General features: G+C 60.6%; 3 protein-coding genes across 3 annotated transcripts; 1 reads left to right on the top strand and 2 right to left on the bottom strand.

The window, feature by feature from the left end:
• Positions 1–37: 37 nt before the first annotated feature.
• On the bottom strand, positions 38–3,350 carry JSRP1 (junctional sarcoplasmic reticulum protein 1). The gene is made up of 5 exons (XM_012729479.1): positions 3,336–3,350; positions 2,337–2,418; positions 1,292–1,462; positions 632–726; positions 38–541 (listed from the first exon to the last, which is right to left on the bottom strand). The coding sequence occupies exons 2-5, from the start codon at positions 2,383–2,385 to the stop codon at positions 86–88; spliced, it is 771 nt and encodes a 256-aa protein (XP_012584933.1). The 5' UTR covers positions 2,386–2,418; positions 3,336–3,350; the 3' UTR covers positions 38–85.
• Positions 3,351–10,657: 7,307 nt separating this feature from the next.
• OAZ1 (ornithine decarboxylase antizyme 1) lies at positions 10,658–13,665 on the top strand. Its single transcript, NM_001289835.1, is given in 5 exon segments — positions 10,658–10,876; positions 12,061–12,206; positions 12,450–12,622; positions 12,933–13,018; positions 13,138–13,665. Coding segments are annotated over 5 exon segments (684 nt in total). The 5' UTR covers positions 10,658–10,730; the 3' UTR covers positions 13,272–13,665.
• Positions 13,666–15,167: 1,502 nt separating this feature from the next.
• On the bottom strand, positions 15,168–18,655 carry LOC101621353 (chromosome unknown open reading frame, human C19orf35). The gene is made up of 4 exons (XM_004689376.2): positions 18,599–18,655; positions 18,199–18,284; positions 17,156–17,691; positions 15,168–15,947 (listed from the first exon to the last, which is right to left on the bottom strand). Exons 2-4 carry the CDS (start codon positions 18,278–18,280, stop codon positions 15,168–15,170), a joined length of 1,398 nt encoding a protein of 465 aa, XP_004689433.1. The 5' UTR covers positions 18,281–18,284; positions 18,599–18,655.

The following is an 18,655-nucleotide window of genomic DNA, read 5'->3' as shown; positions in this document are numbered from 1 at the left end:
CTGAGGCCTAGAAGCGGTTCCAGCGTCGGGGCAAAGAAGCAGGCGATTTCGCTTTATTTTGGCGGAGACCCGACTGGGGTGCGGCTCAGTCCCGCCCCTTGCCGGGGCGGCGTTTCGGGCGGCCGGGGGGCCGGTCCTCCTCCTCGGAAAGCCGCGAGGAGGCCCACGCCTGCCTCTTCCTGTGCTTGGGGTCAGCGGAGACCCTTGCCCACGGCCCCTGGCCCCCTTCCTGTGCCTCCCGGCGCCGGAGTGGAGCTTCCCCGGGCTCCCGCCGCTGCTCCTTCTGCGGCTTCTCCTCCCACCGCTGCTTCTCCTTGCGCGGCCGCTTCTCCTTCGGCGCCCGCTCCTCCCGGGGCCTCTCCTGCCCCCGCCTCTCCCGGGGCCCGCGCTGAGTGCGCGGCTCGGCTTCGGCCGCCGCGTCTCCCGCAGGTTTCCCTTGGTCCTTCTCCGCGGCCTCCCTGCTCCTGGGGGCCTCAGCCCTCTCCGCCTGGCGCTGGGGCTCGGGCCGTCCCGACGGCTGGGCGCGGGCCCCCGGCTTCGGCTTCAAGGTGAACAGAGTAGGGTCGGCGGAGAGCGCCCCCAGCTGGCCAGGGGCAGGGCGACACCGTCCGGTCCTGTGACAGGCGCTTACCTGGGGCAACGCTGCTGGCTCCTTGGGGGCGGAGCTGGGGGGCACCCATGGCTCAGCGACAGGTGCAGGGACACTCGCCTCCCAAGACACCGAGTCTAGGAGGGGAGGGAGGGGACGCGAGTCAACCAAGGGCAGGCCCCCACCACCGGCCTCCGGTCTTCATCCCTAGGGCTCTCTTCCCGGGGACAGGCAGGGGCCCAGCCGACCGCAGGGTCTCCGAGGCTGGACCCCAGTCCTCTGCCTCAGCCCTCTGAGCGGGATCTGGGTTCTGCGGCGGTGCGCCCCGCTCCCCTTCAAACCTCTCTCATCCAGATTGCAAACGGTCATTTTCTCCGCAGGCCGCGGGGATGCCCTAGTGAGCAGGAAGGTGGCTCGCCCCGGTGGGGGAGGGGTGGGGTAACGGCTCTGCCCTGCCCCCTCCTCCATCCCTTGCAGTGCTCGGGCCACCGAGGAGGGGGGACGGGCACTCGCCAAGCTGCCTGGAGGCAAGCCCAGGCCCAGCGCAGGGCGCTTGAGCCCCTCCTGGTAGGGGTGCACCAGGCGGGGTAGGGAGGAGTAGGACCCCTGTGCACGACCCATTCCCAGATTTGAGGCTCCGGGACCCCGTCTTTGGGGTGCAGGCGCTCCTCTGAGGAGTCACGTCTGGGGGGCTCGGCTCACCGCGGCACAGCTGGAAAGCCCCGCCCAGCAGCGCCACCACCGAGGCTAGCACCAGACACTTGTTGAGAGACAGGTCCCCCCAGGGCAGCTCCTCGGCGGCTGGGGGCGGCGGCGGCGGCGGCGGCGGCGGGGGAGCGGCCTGGGGCTTCCTCCGCGCGGGGCTCCGGGGCGCTGCGGAAGCCAAGGGTGGGGCTGAGAGCCGCGACCAAAGGGCAAACCACCTCAGCTCCTCAGCTCCCCGCGTGTGCTGCGCACCGGTGGGTGATTGGCAGCTTCGCTGAGATGGAGAGTTGTTCTAGTTAGCAAGGTCACCTTGGCAGGGGAGATCATGAATTCCCTCAGGCAGCCAGACAGCACGGAGGGGCCCTCTCACCGCTGCCTGCAGAGGCAAGGGCCCTGCGCAGAGACCCGGCCAGTCCATGCCCACCCCGGCCTTGCTCCTGCAAACCCGCTTGCCCAGGCTTTCATCTCCTTCGCAGATGCTGGCCCTCAGCAGGGGACTCCAGGCATCCTACGGGGAGTGGGCCCCTTCTCTCAGGGACAGAAATCCACCCCCAGGGGAGTCCTGGGCTGAAACCCGGCAGCTCTGGCTACTCACTGGGGCCAGCTGCTGGAAGTGGCCTGTCTGGGCGAAGAGGGAGCTCAAGATGGTGGGGTTCCCCCAGGCCAACCCACCTCGGCTGGCTCGTGAGGGGCAAGGGGGGTGCCTGCTCCCATTTTCCAGACTAGAGGGCAGATGGGCCAAGAGGTAACCCCGCCCAAGGGCTTTGCTAGCAACCTGGAGCTGCCCCCTTCCACGTGACCTGACACCTGTGTCCTCTGGGCTCCTTCCAGGCCCGCAGGGCACTAATGGGCACAGAGGCTGGAAAAAGCAGCAGAATATAAACCACCCCAAGGTGCCAGTCCAACTCCTGGCCCCTGGAGGGGAGCCCCTGGCCCAGTGGGAGGATGTGGACTTCATCCTGCCCACACCCTGCAGGCACCTCAACACCTGTCCTCTGGGGCTGGCCTGGGTAGGGGTCAGCCAGTGTAGAGAGGTCCTTACTTGCCTGGCAGCCGCCCAGGGCTCCATCCTCCAAGGCCCTGGTTGTCATGGTGTCTTCCGGGGAGGCCAGGTCCGAGGCGAGCTGGGAGGGGGGGAGCATGGGAAGAGGGGCCGGTATTTATTGAGCCTGCTGTGGAGCTGGGCTGCTGGGGGGCGGCTGTGACCCTGCAAGTGAGCAGGGCCCCTCCTCTGCCAGCCCTTGCTTACCCCCTGCCTGGAGCCCCTTGCATGGAGCTTGGGCTGCAGCCCAGCACCCCAGGCGCCTGCCCTGCCCTGCTCCCCTCCACCACCACCTTGGGGCCCCTCCCTGTACCAGACTTCCCAGCGCCCCTGGGCAGGTCTCAGAGGCGGCTGGGGCCCAAGGAGGGCACACAGAAATTAGCCGTGACCATGGCAAAATGTAAGCCTGCGCCGGGGGTCAGCTCATGTCTCTGAGGCCAGGGGCTATTTTTATCTGGTGCCTGAGGTCAGCGAGACATGCAGGCATGGCCCAGCCCCTCCCAGGCCTCTGACCCAGGGGGTTTCCTGCTGGACCATCATCACTTGCCGTATTAGGAGCCCCAGCTCCCCATGCTGAGCCCCTAAATCTAAGCCTTCAGGCCCCAGCAGCCAGGCCTGGCCTTTCTCTGCTGTGACAGGCAGGAAGCCCTGGCGGTGGGGTTCCTGCCTCCTCGCGCACGGGTGCCGTCTCCCACGGGCCAGGCGATCCTGAGCCTGGCCATGACAGCTTGATCAGAGGTCGGACCCAAGCCTGTCAGCTTCCCAAAGCTTGTTTTTTGGGGGTCCAGTGCCACGAGCTACCAGCATTAGGAAATCCCTTTCCTGGGTAGAGAGGGGACCTGTCCCTGCGACTGGAGCACGGCCATGGGAGGGGCCCAATGGGCACAGTCTCACGTGTAGGGGGGGCACAGGGGTTGGGGACTCCCACCGACCTCAAAGATGACCTGCACAGCCCCTGAGGACCCCCGTTTCTGCCTAGACCTCCCCAGCCCCACTTACCCTACAGCCTCCGCGCCTGGCCAAGTGGACGGGATGGAACTCTGGGCGGGTGGCCCCGCGACAGACTGCAACAGGTGGCCGGAGGCAGCAGGCGACGCCAATCAGCTCCGCAGCCAGGGCAAGACGGGGAGGAGGCCCCGTGACTGGGCACTGGCGAGGGGCAGCCCCACCCCCAGCAGCACCAGCTGGCCTCCTTGACCCAGAAGCCCTTGCGTCCTGTCTCTGAGCCTTGGAAAAGGGGGTACCAAGGATGAGTGCGCCCACAAAAGGAAGTCGCCATGCCTTCTCCTCCCTCTGATCTGGTGCCGGACTCCGCACAGCTCAGCAGCCGAGGCCCTGTCCTCGGAGGCCGTGGGAGGGTAGGCCAGAGTGGCCTCCGCCGCCCGGCGGTGTCGGGGAGGACTTCCTGGACACCCCCCAGGACTGCGCCGCGGGGCGCAGGCTCTGCTGATGACCAGACGCGACGGCCCCTGAGAAGCCTCAGAGTCCTCATCTGGAGAGCACCACTGCTGGTGAGCCTGAAACAAGCTCATCTTTGTTCCACAGACACTCGGCACCTGTGGGGTGGTTTTCAGTCACCCAGCGACCGGCTCGCCACCTCTGCCCAGTCCTAACTCGACCGCCCACTGCCTGGCCCCAGCACAGGGTCTCTTCTTTTTAGCTCTGGTGGCAGTTTTATGGCGCTATCAGCCTCGGGCCACATAATCCACTCTCCACTGTACAGGTCAGCGCTGCTCATTCACACGGTGCACCCAGCACCATGCTATTTAGTCAGTCATTTAATTCTAGAACATTCCATCACCCCAAGAGGAAACCTCTCCCCATGGCTAACGCCAGGAGCCCACTCTCGGGCTGCTCCTGTCCTGGACATTTCTCGCCAGTGGACTCACGCCGTGTGGCCTTGTGTGTCTGGCTTCTCTCCCAAGCGTCATGTGGCCTCAAGTGTCGGGGCTGCCCCCCATCATGCCGAGTGACGGTCCCCTGTGTGTCCCTCCATTCACGCGTGCTGTTGTGGTATGCTACGCTGCACATGCGTGTCCATGGCTTCAGTTCAGGCCTTGGTGTTTTATTTTTTTTAGGTTTATTTATTTATGCACACAAGAACTGGGGTACAGGCTAGAGGTACAGGGGCAAGAGGATTCACCAGAGACAGAGGGGGGAGCAGAACAGGCGGATCCCCTGAAATACACCACTGCTCTGAGGGGAGCAGCGGGGAGACAGGAGAGGTCTGCCGTACCCTGTGGGTCACTCCCTGGCCGGGGATCGAACTTGCACTGCAGTAGCTGCGGGCGGCTTCACAGTGCTGCACTTAACCCCCTGCGCCACCGGGGAGGACCCCTGCTTTCCTTTTTTTTTTAAGATTTATTTATTTATTCATACAGAACTGGGGTACAGGCCAGAGGCTCAGGGCGGCGAGAGGATTCACCAGCGACAGAGTGGGGAGCAGAACAGGCGGATCCCCTGAGCGAGGTCTACCATGCTCTGGGGGTCACCTCCCTGGTCGGGGGTCAAACTCACACTGCAGTGGCTGTGGACAGTCTCACAGTGCTGAGCTATCGCCCACTGCAACACCAGGGAGGGCCCAGAAATCTTCTCTGAAAGTACACATAATATACATTTATATGCCCTCCGCGGCAGTAGTGCACAAGGGCTCTAATTTCCTCACACCCTCACCATACTTGTTTTCCTTTTTTCCTTTAAACAGTGGTCTCCTTGTTGCGTCCACCGCCAGAGGTATGGCCCTGTGGTAAAGCCTTCTTGTTTTAAGCTAGGGGCTGCTTGTCTTGCAGCAGAACCCCAGCCCGGCCTGATTAGCATAAACACAGAGGAAGAAACCACACTCGCATGGAAACTTCTCAGCCCCACGCCAGGTCAGTGCAGTAAGGCTTGGGTGTGTGGGTGCCTGTTTGCCTAATGATAGCTCTGCTTAGTGTGAGGTGATTGGTTGCAAATCAGTCTTTTCCTATGTTCTGTGGGAGAGTGAAGGACTACAAAGTTCTAGAAGGTTTAGGTAATAGCTATTTCTTTGGTCTAGAGTAGAAATTCTAGAAATTGATCTTCAGAAAATGATCTGGAATGCCACAAATGTGTAACAGCAACAGAGCCATCCCTAGTGTGATAACTGGAAACCACCCAAATTCTCACAATGGAGATGACTTAAGTAAACCGTGGTAGTTTAAATAGAGGAGAAAGTGGAATGTTCTATGAGCAATAAAAGTGACCAATTAGACACGCTTTATATACTAGGGAAAAGGCTACACCCACAGTGGGTGGCTGGGCCTGGACACACCCTGCTGGGGGAAGAAGCCAGACACATGTGGCCACAGGGCACGTGAGTCCTCCGACCAGAGACCAGAAACGTCCAGTGACAGGAAGTGGGCTCGAGGAGCCTGGTACTGGTAGGTCTGGTGAAGGACGCAGAGCTTCTTTCTGGGGTGATGGGATGTTTTAAAATTGTCGTGGGGATGGTTTTAGCCATCTGCGAGTGGACTAAAATAATCAAGTCATACATTTAGGCCCTGGTGGTGCAGCAGGTGGGAGCGCAGCATTGCGAAGTGGGCTGTGCAGCTTCAGCACTTGTTCGATCCTCGCCCGCCCCGGAGTTACCCACAGGGCGCGGCAGACCTCTCCTGACCCGCCCCCGGCTCCCCTCAGCAGTGCACTTTGTTAATCTGCCTGCTCTGCTCCCCACTCTGTCTCTGGTGGATCCTTTCACCACCCCTGCACCTCTGTCCTGTACCCCAGTTCTGTCTGCATAAATAAATAAACCTTAAGAAAAAAGATTTATATAAAAAAAAATTTCATGGCCATGAAGACCAGATCGCTGCAGCAGAGGCCTGGGAGTGTGAGGCTGGATATATGGCGGAACAATTCCATTTAGTCAGTGAAAGGACAGATCATTTTCTAGATGGAAACTTTGGAAAGATGTTTCAAATGTTGCAAAGTGTATGCAGCAGGTCAAAAGTACAAAATGTAGGGCCCTCCCTGGTGGCGCAGCGGGTTAAAGCACCGCACTAAGAAGCCAAAGCCACTTCCGCATGGGTTCGATCCCCGCCTGCCCCGGAGGTGACCACATGGCGTGGCAGACCTCTCCTGACCCGCCCGCTGCTCCCCTCAGCAGTGTACTTCGTTGATCTGCCTGTTCTGCTCCCCACTCTGTCCCTGGTGAATCCTCTCACCCTCCGCATCTCTGGCCTGTACCCCAGTTCTGTATGAATAAATAAATAAATCTTTAAAAAAAAAAAAAGTACAAAATGTAAATAAGAGAAAATAAAAAGCCGCCAGGGTGAGCCAACCCCCGCCTGGCGTGGGTTGAGAGTGCTGGGCAGCTCTCGGGAGCCTGTGCCAGGGACGGTTGGCACCGGCTGCTCCTTATCAAGAGCCGGCAGCTGTGCGCGTTTGGGGCCCAGCACCTCCACCCTCCTTAGCCTGCTTCTGGCCCCAGCTTAGACCTGGCTGCTTCTTGCGTGCACCCCTTCTTGCTGCCTGCTGCCCAGCCCAGAGGCCTGCTGACTCTCTCCCTGAGTCACCGCAGCGGGACGGCCACGCTGGAAAACAGCACTGAAGGGCGATAAAAGGAGACTCAATTCTTTTGTTTTTAAATATTTATGCTCGCAGAACTGGGGTACAGGCCAGAGGTCTGGGGGGTGGGGGTGAGAGGACTCCCCAGAGACAGAGTGGGGAGCAGAACAGGTGGATCTACTGAAGCCCACTGCTGAGGGGAGCAGCAGGAGGGGTCTGTTGTGCCCTGTGGGTCACTCCCAGGGATCGAACTCAGGCCACCCCGGTAATAGTCCTGAGACTTAACCCCTAGACCACCAGGGAAGTCCCCTAAAGTTTCATTTTAAAACATGCAGGTGTGTGCACCTCCTTGTTTATTGCTGCTTTCTTTACAACAGGAAAGACATGGAATTGAGCCAAATGCCCAAAAGTAGGTGACTGGATTAAAAAGAGGTGGCACATATACACAATGGAATATTACTCGGCAACCAAAAAAGATAAGCTCAGGCCTTTTGCAGCAACATGGGTGGAGCTGGGAGGGATCATGCTGAGTGAGATAAGCCAGAAAGAGAAAGAAACTTACCAATTTGTTTCACTCATAGCAGGGGCATGAGGGGGGGGGAATAATGAACAACAATATACCAGAGACATTTTACGGGGTAGAGTAGGGAATGGGATGGCGATGGCACACGGGTGATTTGGTGATGGGAAGTCCACGGGGATTAGAACTGAGATGGAAAAAGGCACAAAATGATGTAAAAATAAACTATTATAATAAAAATAAAATTCAAAAAAAAAAAGCAGGTGTGAAATGCTTTAGCCTGCACACTCCATGGAGCATATCAACGTGCCGTGTGGTCTCGATGTACCGCTGAGCTCTCCATGGAGGAAGATGGACAGGTCCTCACGCACAGGGCCACCCAGACCCTGAACCTGCCATCAATGCACACAGGAGTGTCCTGGGGCTGTTGGAAGAAACCACCACCTACCTCCATTTTAAAACGGGCCAAATTTGTTATCTCACGTCACAGCCACTGGAGCTAAGCCCAGGTGTGGGCAGGTCAGCTCCTCCAAGGCTCCAGGGGACCCTCCTCCTTCTTCTGTAAAGACCCTGTGAGGACACTGTGCCCCTAGGAATCCCGGATCCTCCTCTAGCTCAGGGTCCCCAACTCAGTATCACCTGTAAAATCCCTTGGCCACGTCAAGTGACATCACTGTTCAGGCTGTGGGTGTCTTTGAAGGCTCTGTTCACCTGATTACACTTCACCAATCCTTTTAAAAAATCCTATGAGAGGCCCTCCCTGGTGGTACAGTGGGTTAAAATGCAGCACTGCGAAGCTGGCCGCAGCTGTTTTGCTGCGAGTTCGATCCCTGCCCTGGAGGTAACCCACAGGGCGCAGCAGACCTCCCCTGTCTCCCCACTGCTCCCCTCAGCAGTATACTTCATTGGCCCTCCGTGGTGGCGCAGCGGGTTAAAGCACAGCACTAAGAAGCTTAAGCCACTTCCGCATGGGTTCAATCCCCGCCTGCCCCGGAGGTGACCACAGGGCACAGCAGACCTCTCCTGACCCGCCCGCTGCTCCCCTCAGCAGTGTACTTCGTCGATCTGCCTGTTCTGCTCCCCGCTCTGTCTCTGGTGAATCCTATCACTCTCCACATCTCTGGCCTGTACCCCAGTTCTGTATGAATAAATAAATAAATCTTAAAAAAATAAAAAAATAAATCTTATGAGATGCACAGCCACTGCTGCCAGCCATGGTGAGAGGATTCAGAGAGACAGAGCAGGGAGCAGAACAGGCAAAGTACACCGCTGAGGGGAGCAGCAGGGAGGCAGGCGGGGTCTGCCAGGCCATGTAGGTCAGCTTCCTGGCCGGGGGTCGAACTCATATTGAAGCAGCTGAGGCTAACTTGGCAGTGCTGTGTTTTAAGCCGTTGTGCCACCAGGGAGGCCCCTGGTCAGCTTGACTTTTACCAGGAGGCTACTTACTTTCTTTCCATCTACATTGAGTTCAAACAAAAGCATACTGGGTCTGGCGCATGGCCTGCCAGGGACAAAAGGCCCCCACCTGGAGTCTCGCGTCCCAGGCTTACGAGGGTTATCTGTGAACCAAAGAAACCTGGCTGTTGCTTGAATTCCCCAGACTCTGGCCCACTGGGTGAGGGCGGCTTCCGTAGACACCCGACTAGACGGCTTCTGCAGCTAGCTTCACACCTGTATTGGGCGTCATTTGGCCTCAGTCCTGGGGGCTAAACACAGTGCCCTGGGGATGAGTGGCCAGTCATTGGTAGGTCTGGATCCTGGACTCTTGCCTCAGAACCGCCCATCTCTGCAAGACACCAGAGAGCTACCAAGAAGCAAAAACCAGATTTAAAACCTGGAGGCACTCTCAGCCTCCAGAAAAGAGGGCCCTATAACAGCAAAGATATTAACCTTACAAGTAAGGAGGGTGTAGCACCTCCATGGTGGGTGGCTATGAGCCTCGACATGGAAGCAAGCGCTTCTGTAGAGAAATTGATATAGTTAATACATATACATTTATATAAAAATACATCTGCTTTTCATTTTCACCATCAGCTGCAATTCTAAACAATGACATGATTAAATATTCTTTCCCTGGGAAGTTTCTTTGGTTGGCCTAATATTTGCAATCACTAGTTTCTGTTGGGTTTGGATCACTTTTTCACACATTATATGTAAGCTGTAGGCATTTTTATTACTTATAAATATTTTATACATAGGAAATATGAAGAAGGTAACTTGGAGACACAGCCACAAGATGCGGAGAGGAATCTGTTAGTATTGTAATAATTGGGCTCTGTTTGGGAAAAAAGTTTGTGTTTCTAACCCAAATAGTGACAGTAGACAGGAAACTAAACATCAGAGGCAGGAATTGTAAGGACACACACACACAAAAGACAAAAAACAGGCGTTTCTTCCAGTCTACAGAACTTTGGTGATTCTATTTGTCCTTAAAGAGTAAAGCCATGAGAGAAAGTAGAACCTGAAAGGAACAGAAGTTAGGTCTGGTAAACGCAAAACTTAGTTCCTACGTGAAATATGTGAAATATGCGTGACTCTAACGGGTGGGTTTTGCTTGGGGCAAATCTCAGTTCACACACAAAATACCTGGCTTCACCTGCAAAGAGTAATCACTATTTTTGCTCGGTAAATCCAAACGTTATGCACAGTATTTTCCTAAATTTACACAGTATCTTTGAAAGTTCTCTTTTTATTTGTAACTTGTCTTAAAACATGAGACTGAATCAAGAAAACAATCCTACAGTCCACCGCCGTGAGGGTTATAAAAAGAATTCCGTCTTACGGCAGGGGTGGAGGGGAAGTACTGGGACCCCACTCCCAAATACTGGGGGCCTCTGTCGCTCCCAGCTGCCTGGAGGACGGGTCCTCTGGGGAAACGAACCCCAGAGAGGGAGGCAGGGACCAGAGCGAAGCCTGGGCTACCTGCAGGTTCTCGCAAATCGAGCACCCAGGGCAGACCCAGGACCCTATGCCCTGCTGTGGGGGCAGGGCGGGGCGCGCGCCGCGCGCTCCCGGAAACAGGAAGGCTCCGCCCCTCTAGGGCCCGTAGAGCGACGCCATACAGGAGGGGCGGACCCGAAACATCTGGACCAATCATAAACGCTGTTCTAGTCCCCATCTGAAGTTGTCCGCCTATCAGACGCAAGGAGGGGCGACCACGCCAGGTTTACCCTCCGGCCCAATGCCCCTCCCACTCGTGCGGCCGCGTTCCCGGCAGCGTGAGGGGCGTGGCCTGGGAGATTTGCCTATAAAGGCGGGCGGCGGCGGCGGCGCCATTTTGCGAACGGCGAGCTGCGGCGGCGGCGCGGAGAGGCGCAGCGGAGGTTTTCCTGGTTTCGGACCCCAGCGGCCGGATGGTGAAATCCTCCCTGCAGCGGATCCTCAACAGCCACTGCTTCGCCAGAGAGAAGGAGGGGGAGAAACCCAGCGCTACCGTCCACGCCAGCTACACCATGCCGCTTCTCAGCTTGCATAGCAGCGGTGGCCGCAGCAGCGAGAGGTAAGCACCCCGCCCCCGCCCGAAGCTTCCAGAAGCGCTGCCGCGCTGGCCCTCTCGGTGCCGGCCGCCGACGCCTCACCAGTCGGCGGAGCGCGAGAACCGCCCCTTTGTCGAGGCCGCGGTCGCGGCGGGGGCGGCGTGGGGGCGGGGTGGCAGGGCCGATTCGGGGCAGGGCTGCCTGGGCGGCATGGGGGGCCGAGGGGGTTACCTCGTCAGCTTTGGGGCCTGGCCTGGCCCAGGGCCTGGGCGGGCCCGCGAGCCCCGTGAATCTGCACTTTCCGGGTGCGGCCCTCTAGTCCCGGCTGTGGGTTTCGTGAGCGCTTTGCCTTGCCCGGACATGGCCCCAAGAAGCGCGAGCGTCGCCCCCGTTTAGTTTTCGGGTGCGGGCGGGCGGCTACCACCCCCGGGAAGGCTCCGCGTTGGTGGGGGGGGGGGCGTCGCGGCGCCCCGGTCGTTGGTGCGGGGTCTCCTGTAGAGGACGTTTGGGGCGAAAAGGCTCCTCTCGGCCCGGGGCCTGTGGAAAGTGAGCCGGGTGTAGCTGGCACCCTGTTACAGCGCTTCTTCGCCCCTGGGGTATCCTTCGGGATGAGTGTTGGGGGCGCCCAGATAGCCGAGCAAAATGGAGGCGACTTTGGGGCCTGTTTACATTGCGCAGCAAATGGCTGCTGGTGCTGGAGTGAGCGATTGTGAAAATCCCTCCCCGGAGGCCAGGGCCTCAGACTCCGAAATGACGCAACGCAGGGCCGTCCCCTCCCCCAGCTGCACTGCTGGAGGTCACGGCTGCGCTTGTGCTGCCCCGTGGCCCTGTGAAGCCGGGGAGCCTTCTGGGCAGGGGCGGCAGGGGGAGCCGGGAGCGCGGGCTCCCCGGCCCCGGGGTGTCAGGCGTTTCCGCGGTAGGCTGGGAGCACAGCGGGGCAGATGGCATGGGCACTGTTCCAACGACGTGCCAGGGGGTGTTGGGCTGGTGACCGTCTGACCACAGGTGGCTGGGCCCCGGCACCGGTGCTTCTCAGCCTGGCGGGGGCAGAACCTGAGCTGCCCCAGGAGGTGGACACTGACTTTCAGACTTAGCAGGCAGCTGGGGAAGGAGGGGCTGCCAGGGTGCCAGCCAGCCTGGCTGTGCCAAGGCTCAGCTCCCGGGCACGGGGAGCCCGCCTGCTGCTGACCAGCTCACTCTCCTCCAGTTCCAGGGTCTCCCTCAACTGCTGTAGTAACCTGGGTCCGGGGCCTCGGTGGTGCTCCTGATGTCCCTCACCCACCCCTGAAGATCCCAGGTGGGCGAGGGAATAGTCAGAGGGATCACAATCTTTCAGCTAATTTATTTTACTCAGTAAGTATCTGGGGCCCTCTGCTTCAGGGCGGGGGGAGGCTGGCGCGTGGCCCCACAGGCCGCGTGGCACAAACACGGCAGCAGGCCAGGTTGGCCTGGTCCCTCCACAGCTGTAGTCGCCCAGGGCTCCACACTCCGCCGGGGACACCGCGGGGTTTTTCAAAGCGTTGGTGCAGCTGCGGGGGGAAAATGACCTACCTGTGGGCGTGGGTGACTGTGCGGGTTGGGTGCCTCCCTCTGCAGGATAATCGGCTGAATGTAACAGAGGAACTAACGTCTAATAACAAGACAAGGATTCTCAATGTCCAGTCCAGGCTCACAGACACCAAACACATTCACTGGAGAGCGGTGCTGAGCGGCGGCTGCCTCTACATCGAGATCCCCGGCGGTGCCCTGCCCGAGGGCAGCAAAGACAGGTACGCTGTGCTGCTTTCCTCTGGGGCAGGAGGGCAGCCCCGGTCTAGTCAGACTGGGGGCCCCTTTGTTAACAGTGGACCAACACTTGTCACCTTGGGGGGGCACTGGGTCATGGTGTTGGGAGTTGGTGGTGCTGGGGTTGCCTCTCGGCACCCCCAGTGCCCAGCACCGTCCCAGGAGATGGTCTTGTCCTGGGGGTGGGGAGCCTGGACCAGACTGGATAGGGAAGAGTTGGGGGCGCTCCCTGTGGATTGGGCAGGAGGGCACAGTGGGGCGCTCGAGCCAGCCGATGCTGACAGCCGGCTTCAGCTTTGCAGTTCTACTCGAGTTTGCCGAGGAGCAGCTCCGTGCTGACCACGTCTTCATTTGCTTCCACAAAAATCGTGACGACAGAGGTAAGTGGCCGCCCCTGCCCTGCCGGGAGGGAAGGTGGCACCACCCGTCCTGCTGCACCCCAGGACCTGAGGCGCCTGGGGAGGGTGCGCCGCAGCCCTGACGGCCTTTTCCCCTGCAGCTGCCTTGCTCCGCACCTTCAGTTTTTTGGGCTTTGAGATTGTGAGACCAGGGCATCCCCTTGTCCCCAAGAGACCCGACGCTTGCTTCATGGCCTACACATTCGAGAGAGAGTCTTCGGGCGAGGAGGAGTAGCGCACGGCCGCCGGCTCCTCCCGCTGGAGCCCTCACTGCAGCCCCTTCCCTGTCGAGCTTCTGTGGGGTGGCGACAGCCCTGTGCTCTGCGCTGTCAGGCCTGCTCGTTCCTGGGTTTGTCCGCATGCTGTAATTGTGAAAATAAACGCTCACTCCAAATTAGCCGTATATTTCTTGAAGTTTAATATTGTGTTTGTGATACTGAAGTATTTGCTTTAATTCTAAATAAAAATTTATATTTTACTTTTTTATTGCTGGTTTAAGGTGATTCAGATTATCCTTGTACTTTGAGGAGTTTCTTATTTGAAGTCTTTTGGAAACAGTCCTAGGTCTCTTAACTTGGAAAGGTAGATATTAATTACTACTATCAAAATTCTGAATAAAGTGATACACCTCCAAGACCATGTTGGCTCAGTGGTGTTAACCTGGGGGCTGGGAGCTGAAAGAGGGGTGGGCCTTGGGGGCAGGGAGGGTGGCCCTGGTTACCTGAGGTGGCTGAGGCTGTGCAGCGTGTCAGGCGACCTGGCACATTGTTGGACCGGGTGGCTGAGGGCCCGCACTCCTGGCCATGCTGGGTTTCTGTGCGGCCGGGGGCCCTGCCCGGCACTGCGCTTGGGTACCTGGGCTTGGGGAGGTGGCGAATAGGCAGCAGCTCCCTTTCTAGAGGGTCCTCTCTCAGCTGCCCCCTGTGCCATTCCTCCCTGGGGTGCTAGTGGGGTCCTGCTCACTAGACCTCACCTTGTTCTCATTAGTCTGGGCCTTTCAGGCTGTTTGGGGTAGGGCCAGGGCCTGTTGGGCTGTGACTGCCCCATTTGCCACTGGACCTTGCAGTGGTGTGCAGGGCAGGAGCAGGGACACCGAGCGGGGTCTGCTGGTCCGCGGGGAAGGAGGGGCCGAAGGCCCAAGTGGTGTGTGACCACCCTCAAGGTGGGTAGGGCTGTGGTGCCACCTGCTGGCTGCATTTGGGAGCGTGGGTCTGCGCCCTGACTGGGGAACTGGCTCAGAGGGATTCAAGGGGGGTGGGGGGGGGACAGGGTGACCATTTGAGTGATGAAGGAACCAAAAGGTCTGGAGGGCAGAGACCCCCCTCAAGTGTGTGGCCAGGGCAAAGGTACTGCGTGGTGGGTGTGAAGCTGCGGAGTGGAAGGGAGACTTCTGGGGGGGGGGCAGCCCTGAGCTTGCCTCGGGGGAGGGAGCAGGGCAGGGTGCCGTTAAGGGCGCCAGGAGCTGCGGGAGGTGCTTGAGCAGTCGAGGGCTCCCCTTAGAGTGGGATTAGACCCATTGGCGAGGGTGGCCGGTGTAGGGGGACAAAACCGTGGGCAAGGGCGGGCGATGGCACCCCCGGCTCCGTCTGTGCCTCACATCACCTGATGAGCTCGAGAGGAGCGGGAGGGGGAGCTTAACTTGCGTAGAGCAGGTGGGGTGGTAAAGGTCTGAAAGTCTGTCAGACGGAACATCGCGGAAGCTTCGAGGCAGGACAGTTGAGCCTGTTGAGAAGAACAGTGGGGGACCCCGCCTGTGGAGAAGAGTGAGGAGCTGGCAGGGCCTGGGCCACAAAGGGTGGGCTGCGCTGCACTGGGTGTCTCTGAAGGCCGCGCATCAGGGCACCCCAGCACCCTCTGGAGGCTAGGAGGGGGACTCTGCGTGCTCATCGGCAGTTGTCCACACCTGGAAGTGGGCGGGCGGCCCTGGCATCGGCCCTCACGTCTGAAAGGGGTGGCACTGCACTCTGAGAAGCCCGGGCCCGAAGCGTCCAGTACATAAGAAGGCAGGCTTTGGAGGGGAGGGGAGGGTTGCACACCCCTGCACCTCTCAAGGTGGGCACAGCGCCAGGCCTGTGAAAGGGTGCCTGCGTCCGGACGATGCCCAGTGCGGTCATGTCCCTCTCTGCAGAGGTTAGTCCCACAGCAGGGCCAGGGCGCGCCCCAGCGAGGCCTCCGTGGCCTCGATGAGGTATTCACAGCACAGCCAGTCTTCCAGGCCAGGGGCCTCCCCACCCGTGGCCTGCTCAGCCAGGTGCAGAACCAACAGGGCGCGCCTGACCCGAAGCCAGGACCCCAGTGGCGCTGCCTGACCGTTCAGCTCGGGCCCGGGGCCCCAGAGCAGCGTCTGGAGTGCGCCGCGGGTCTGGGCCGCAGAGGGCCTCCAGCGCAGCAGCTGGGCCGCCAGGCGCTCCAGGCCCCGGGCCAAGGGTGTGGCCATCGGCAAGGAGGGGCCGAGCAGCTCCCGGAGCAGAAGGCCCAGCTGCGCCGCGTGGGTGCTGGGGTGTCCTGCAGGCCGTGGGCAGACACGGCCAAAGTCAGCGAACAGCAGGCGCGGGGGCCCGGGGGCCGCGCAGCCCCGCGGCTCTGCCAGCAGAAGGTTCTCCAGCCGAAGCTCAGTCAGGACCGCGCCCACATGCTCCAGGCGCTCCAGGGCCGCGCTCAGCTGCAGCAGCATCAGGGCGACAGCCCTTGCGCACTCCGAGGGCGGCTGAGCACGCACCTCCGCCAGCCACTGGGCCACAGAGCGCTCGGGAACTTCAGCCGCCAGCATGACGGGGCCTCTCCAGGGCGTCGCGGGGAGCGCGCCCTCGGGCACCAGGCCACACAGCCCCTGGAGGTTGAAGTGTGGGGGCAGAGAGGCCTGCAGCTCCAGGCCCCACAGGTGGGGCTCTTTGGTTCCAGGTTTGGGCACCTGCAGGCAGATGGGACCATCAGGGCCGGCCCACGGAGCCCTCCCGCCCCTCAAAACAGCCTTGCCCTGCAGGGAGGCCCCATTTTCCGGAAGCCAGCCGCCCACCCCCAGCCCAGTCCCTTCATGTTTGGGGGTGCGGACTCCTGCCAGGCATCTTCCAAGCAGGATGACTGTTAACCGGGATATTTGTCAGCGAGGATTTTAAGGACTGCACCAGGGAGAATGGGGTGCAGGGTCCGACTTTCCAGCTTTTGCTGCGGGGAGCTGTTGGTTGACGTGGGGCTGGCTGTCCAATGAAACGCGAGGATCAGCCTCCCCTTAGCGTGGCCTCGTAGGCCACGTTACAAAAAAGTGACAAGAACTAGGTGAACTCAATTTTCACAGCCTGCAACCGGTTCTGTCCGAAAGCTATTGCGGACCCGGTCATCAGCCAGAGCCGGCATCTGGCCGCGTGCACAGTCGGGTGTGGAGCCTGCGGCCGGCCCGTGTGACGCCCTCTTGGGTCACGTGTGCCCTGCACCTCGCAGCACCCACAGAAACTCTGGATTCTGGGGGTGACACTAGAGTCACCTTTGGAGAGAAATTACAGTTTCTGGGGTGGATATGTCAAAAATAAACTCCCAGCTCCGATGGGCAGCGGGACGGAGCCGCCCCCAGGGCGCTTTGTCAGCAGCCACTGAGGCCCTGCAGGCCCGAGAATGGGCCATCGGCCCACACGGCGGCCACGCTGCGACAGACCCGCCTCTCCAGCGAGCGTGTGCCCGGCACCAGCCTTCGTTACTCTCAGCGGGTCGCAAAGCAGAAGCAGGACTCGCAGTGACGCTCCCCTGGCCGAGTCCACTCGGGGTGAGCGTTGCGTGTGCAAAGGCATCTGAAGGTCCCCGGAGCTGCCCGAGGCACAGAGCCAGTGCCGCAGCGTGGCTGAATATTGTCACTTCACGCGGTGGCAGTCAGCTGGCTGTGGTTAATGAGTTTGTGGCTTTCTGGTGCCAGAATTCACGGGGAGACATTAAAATGCAGACTCCCGGGCGCTGAGGGGTGGGGAGGGTTTGAGCAAGACTCCCAGGTGATTCAGTGTGGCGGCCCCACCCGCCAGAAGCCCGGCCCGGCAGCTCATGGTAGCTGCAAGATGAGCTGAGAGGCCCAACGTATCCTGGGTTCCGTCCGGGGGATCATTGGGGACCCTTCCAAGGAGCGTGGGGGCTCACCTTGGCGGCCAAGACATGCCAGGTCTCCTCAGCCACCCGCACCATCCGGTAGTAGAGGGTGTCCCCGCTCTCCACGCAGGGCGAGTTGTCCAGGAGGCGGAAGCCGTGGCCCGGGTGGCAGGGGCCAGGGCGGCCCCCCAAGAGCCGGGCCTGGAGCCGGGCGTGCATGGTGCGGAGGCCCTCCAGCTGCCGGGCCCTCAGCGCCGCGTCCACGGCCTCCAGACGGGACAGGTCCGGGAGAGACAGGTCCAGGTGGGCCTCAGGCCACCTGAAGGGCAGCTCTGCGGGGGGGCACCCTGGGCCTGCTTTAGGGGTGCCTGCCCCGCTCTCGTCGATACTGAAGCTTAGGAAGTGCCTCCGAGGCGTCCCCGCTGGAGAGGGGCCGGGACTGCTGGCCCTCTGGAGGGGCAGGGAGCTAGTCCTGGCCAGGTTCCTCTTGGGCAGGGGTGGGGGTGAGGGTTGGGGTTCGGCGGACAGGGACCCGGGCGCCCTGCAGCGGCTGGCCTTGGAAGGCAGCAGGTGGGCCCTGACCTCACCTGCGGGGGGAGAAGAGGGTGAGGCCTCCCACAGGACTCCCAACCTCGCCTCACCTCTGAAGTGGAGCTCGGGGTGCTCCCGTGAGGTGGGGGCGCCACGCTGAGGCTCAGAGACTGAAGAGCCATGTCAGAGAGGCTTCCGTCATCGACACCAGTGACCCTGCCTCCCTATATGGCGTCTTCGCCAGCTGCCTATTCCCAAGCTGGGGGTTCCAGCTTTTCAAAGAGAGCAGCTGAGTTTTATCAAAGGTCGTAAGAAAGTTAATGTAACGACTGCAACTGTCATGTGGCACAGACTTCCTCAGGCGACCACGGGGACTCAGCCCCGCGCTCCGGCCACTGGTGCAAGCCACCCCCGGCTGGGTACTAACCCCCTCCCCAACCCCCAACACAGCCCCAGCCCAGGCTTCCCCCAGCACAGGCTGCCCACAGCCAGGTCCCCTCCCCAGCCCAGGGCACCCCGGCCAGACCCCCCAGCACAGCCCCAGGGCCCCTCGGGCGGCTCACCAAGGTTGCTGTAGGTGGGCTGAGAGTCCCAGCGGGGGACATCGGGGCCAGGAGCCTCAGCAGATAGCTCGGGGCTGCTCATGCTGCTGCGGAGGGTAAGGGGGTGCGTGTGTGGGACCCCGAGGGGCTCTTCCTGCCCAGCGTGACTTCACTGTGTGGCCCCGGTGGGCTTCTTGATCTCTCTGGGTCACCCATCGGCTTTTCGGGGACTCTGTACTCACGTGATGTGTGCAGATGGTCCAGCCACGAGGGCGGGCTATTTGGGGGGTAGCCGGGGTGGGCAGTAATACCTGGGACTCTTGGCCTGTCCCCAGGGCGCAACCCCACGGAACCTAGGCCACCCCATCCCCAAAAGTGCCGGCCCCCGGCCCAGCGCCCCCTCCCCCCCGCGGACCCCGACCTTTGGGGCTGGAGAGACGGCAGCAGAGAGGGGCTCAGTGACTTCCCGACAGCTCGC

This window comes from Condylura cristata, unplaced genomic scaffold (assembly GCF_000260355.1).
Source record: "Condylura cristata isolate star-nosed mole 26May11 unplaced genomic scaffold, ConCri1.0 scaffold00025, whole genome shotgun sequence".
NCBI lineage: Eukaryota > Metazoa > Chordata > Mammalia > Eulipotyphla > Talpidae > Condylura > Condylura cristata.
Note: the sequence above shows the minus strand (reverse complement) of the source record. Positions and strands in the feature narration are given on the sequence as shown.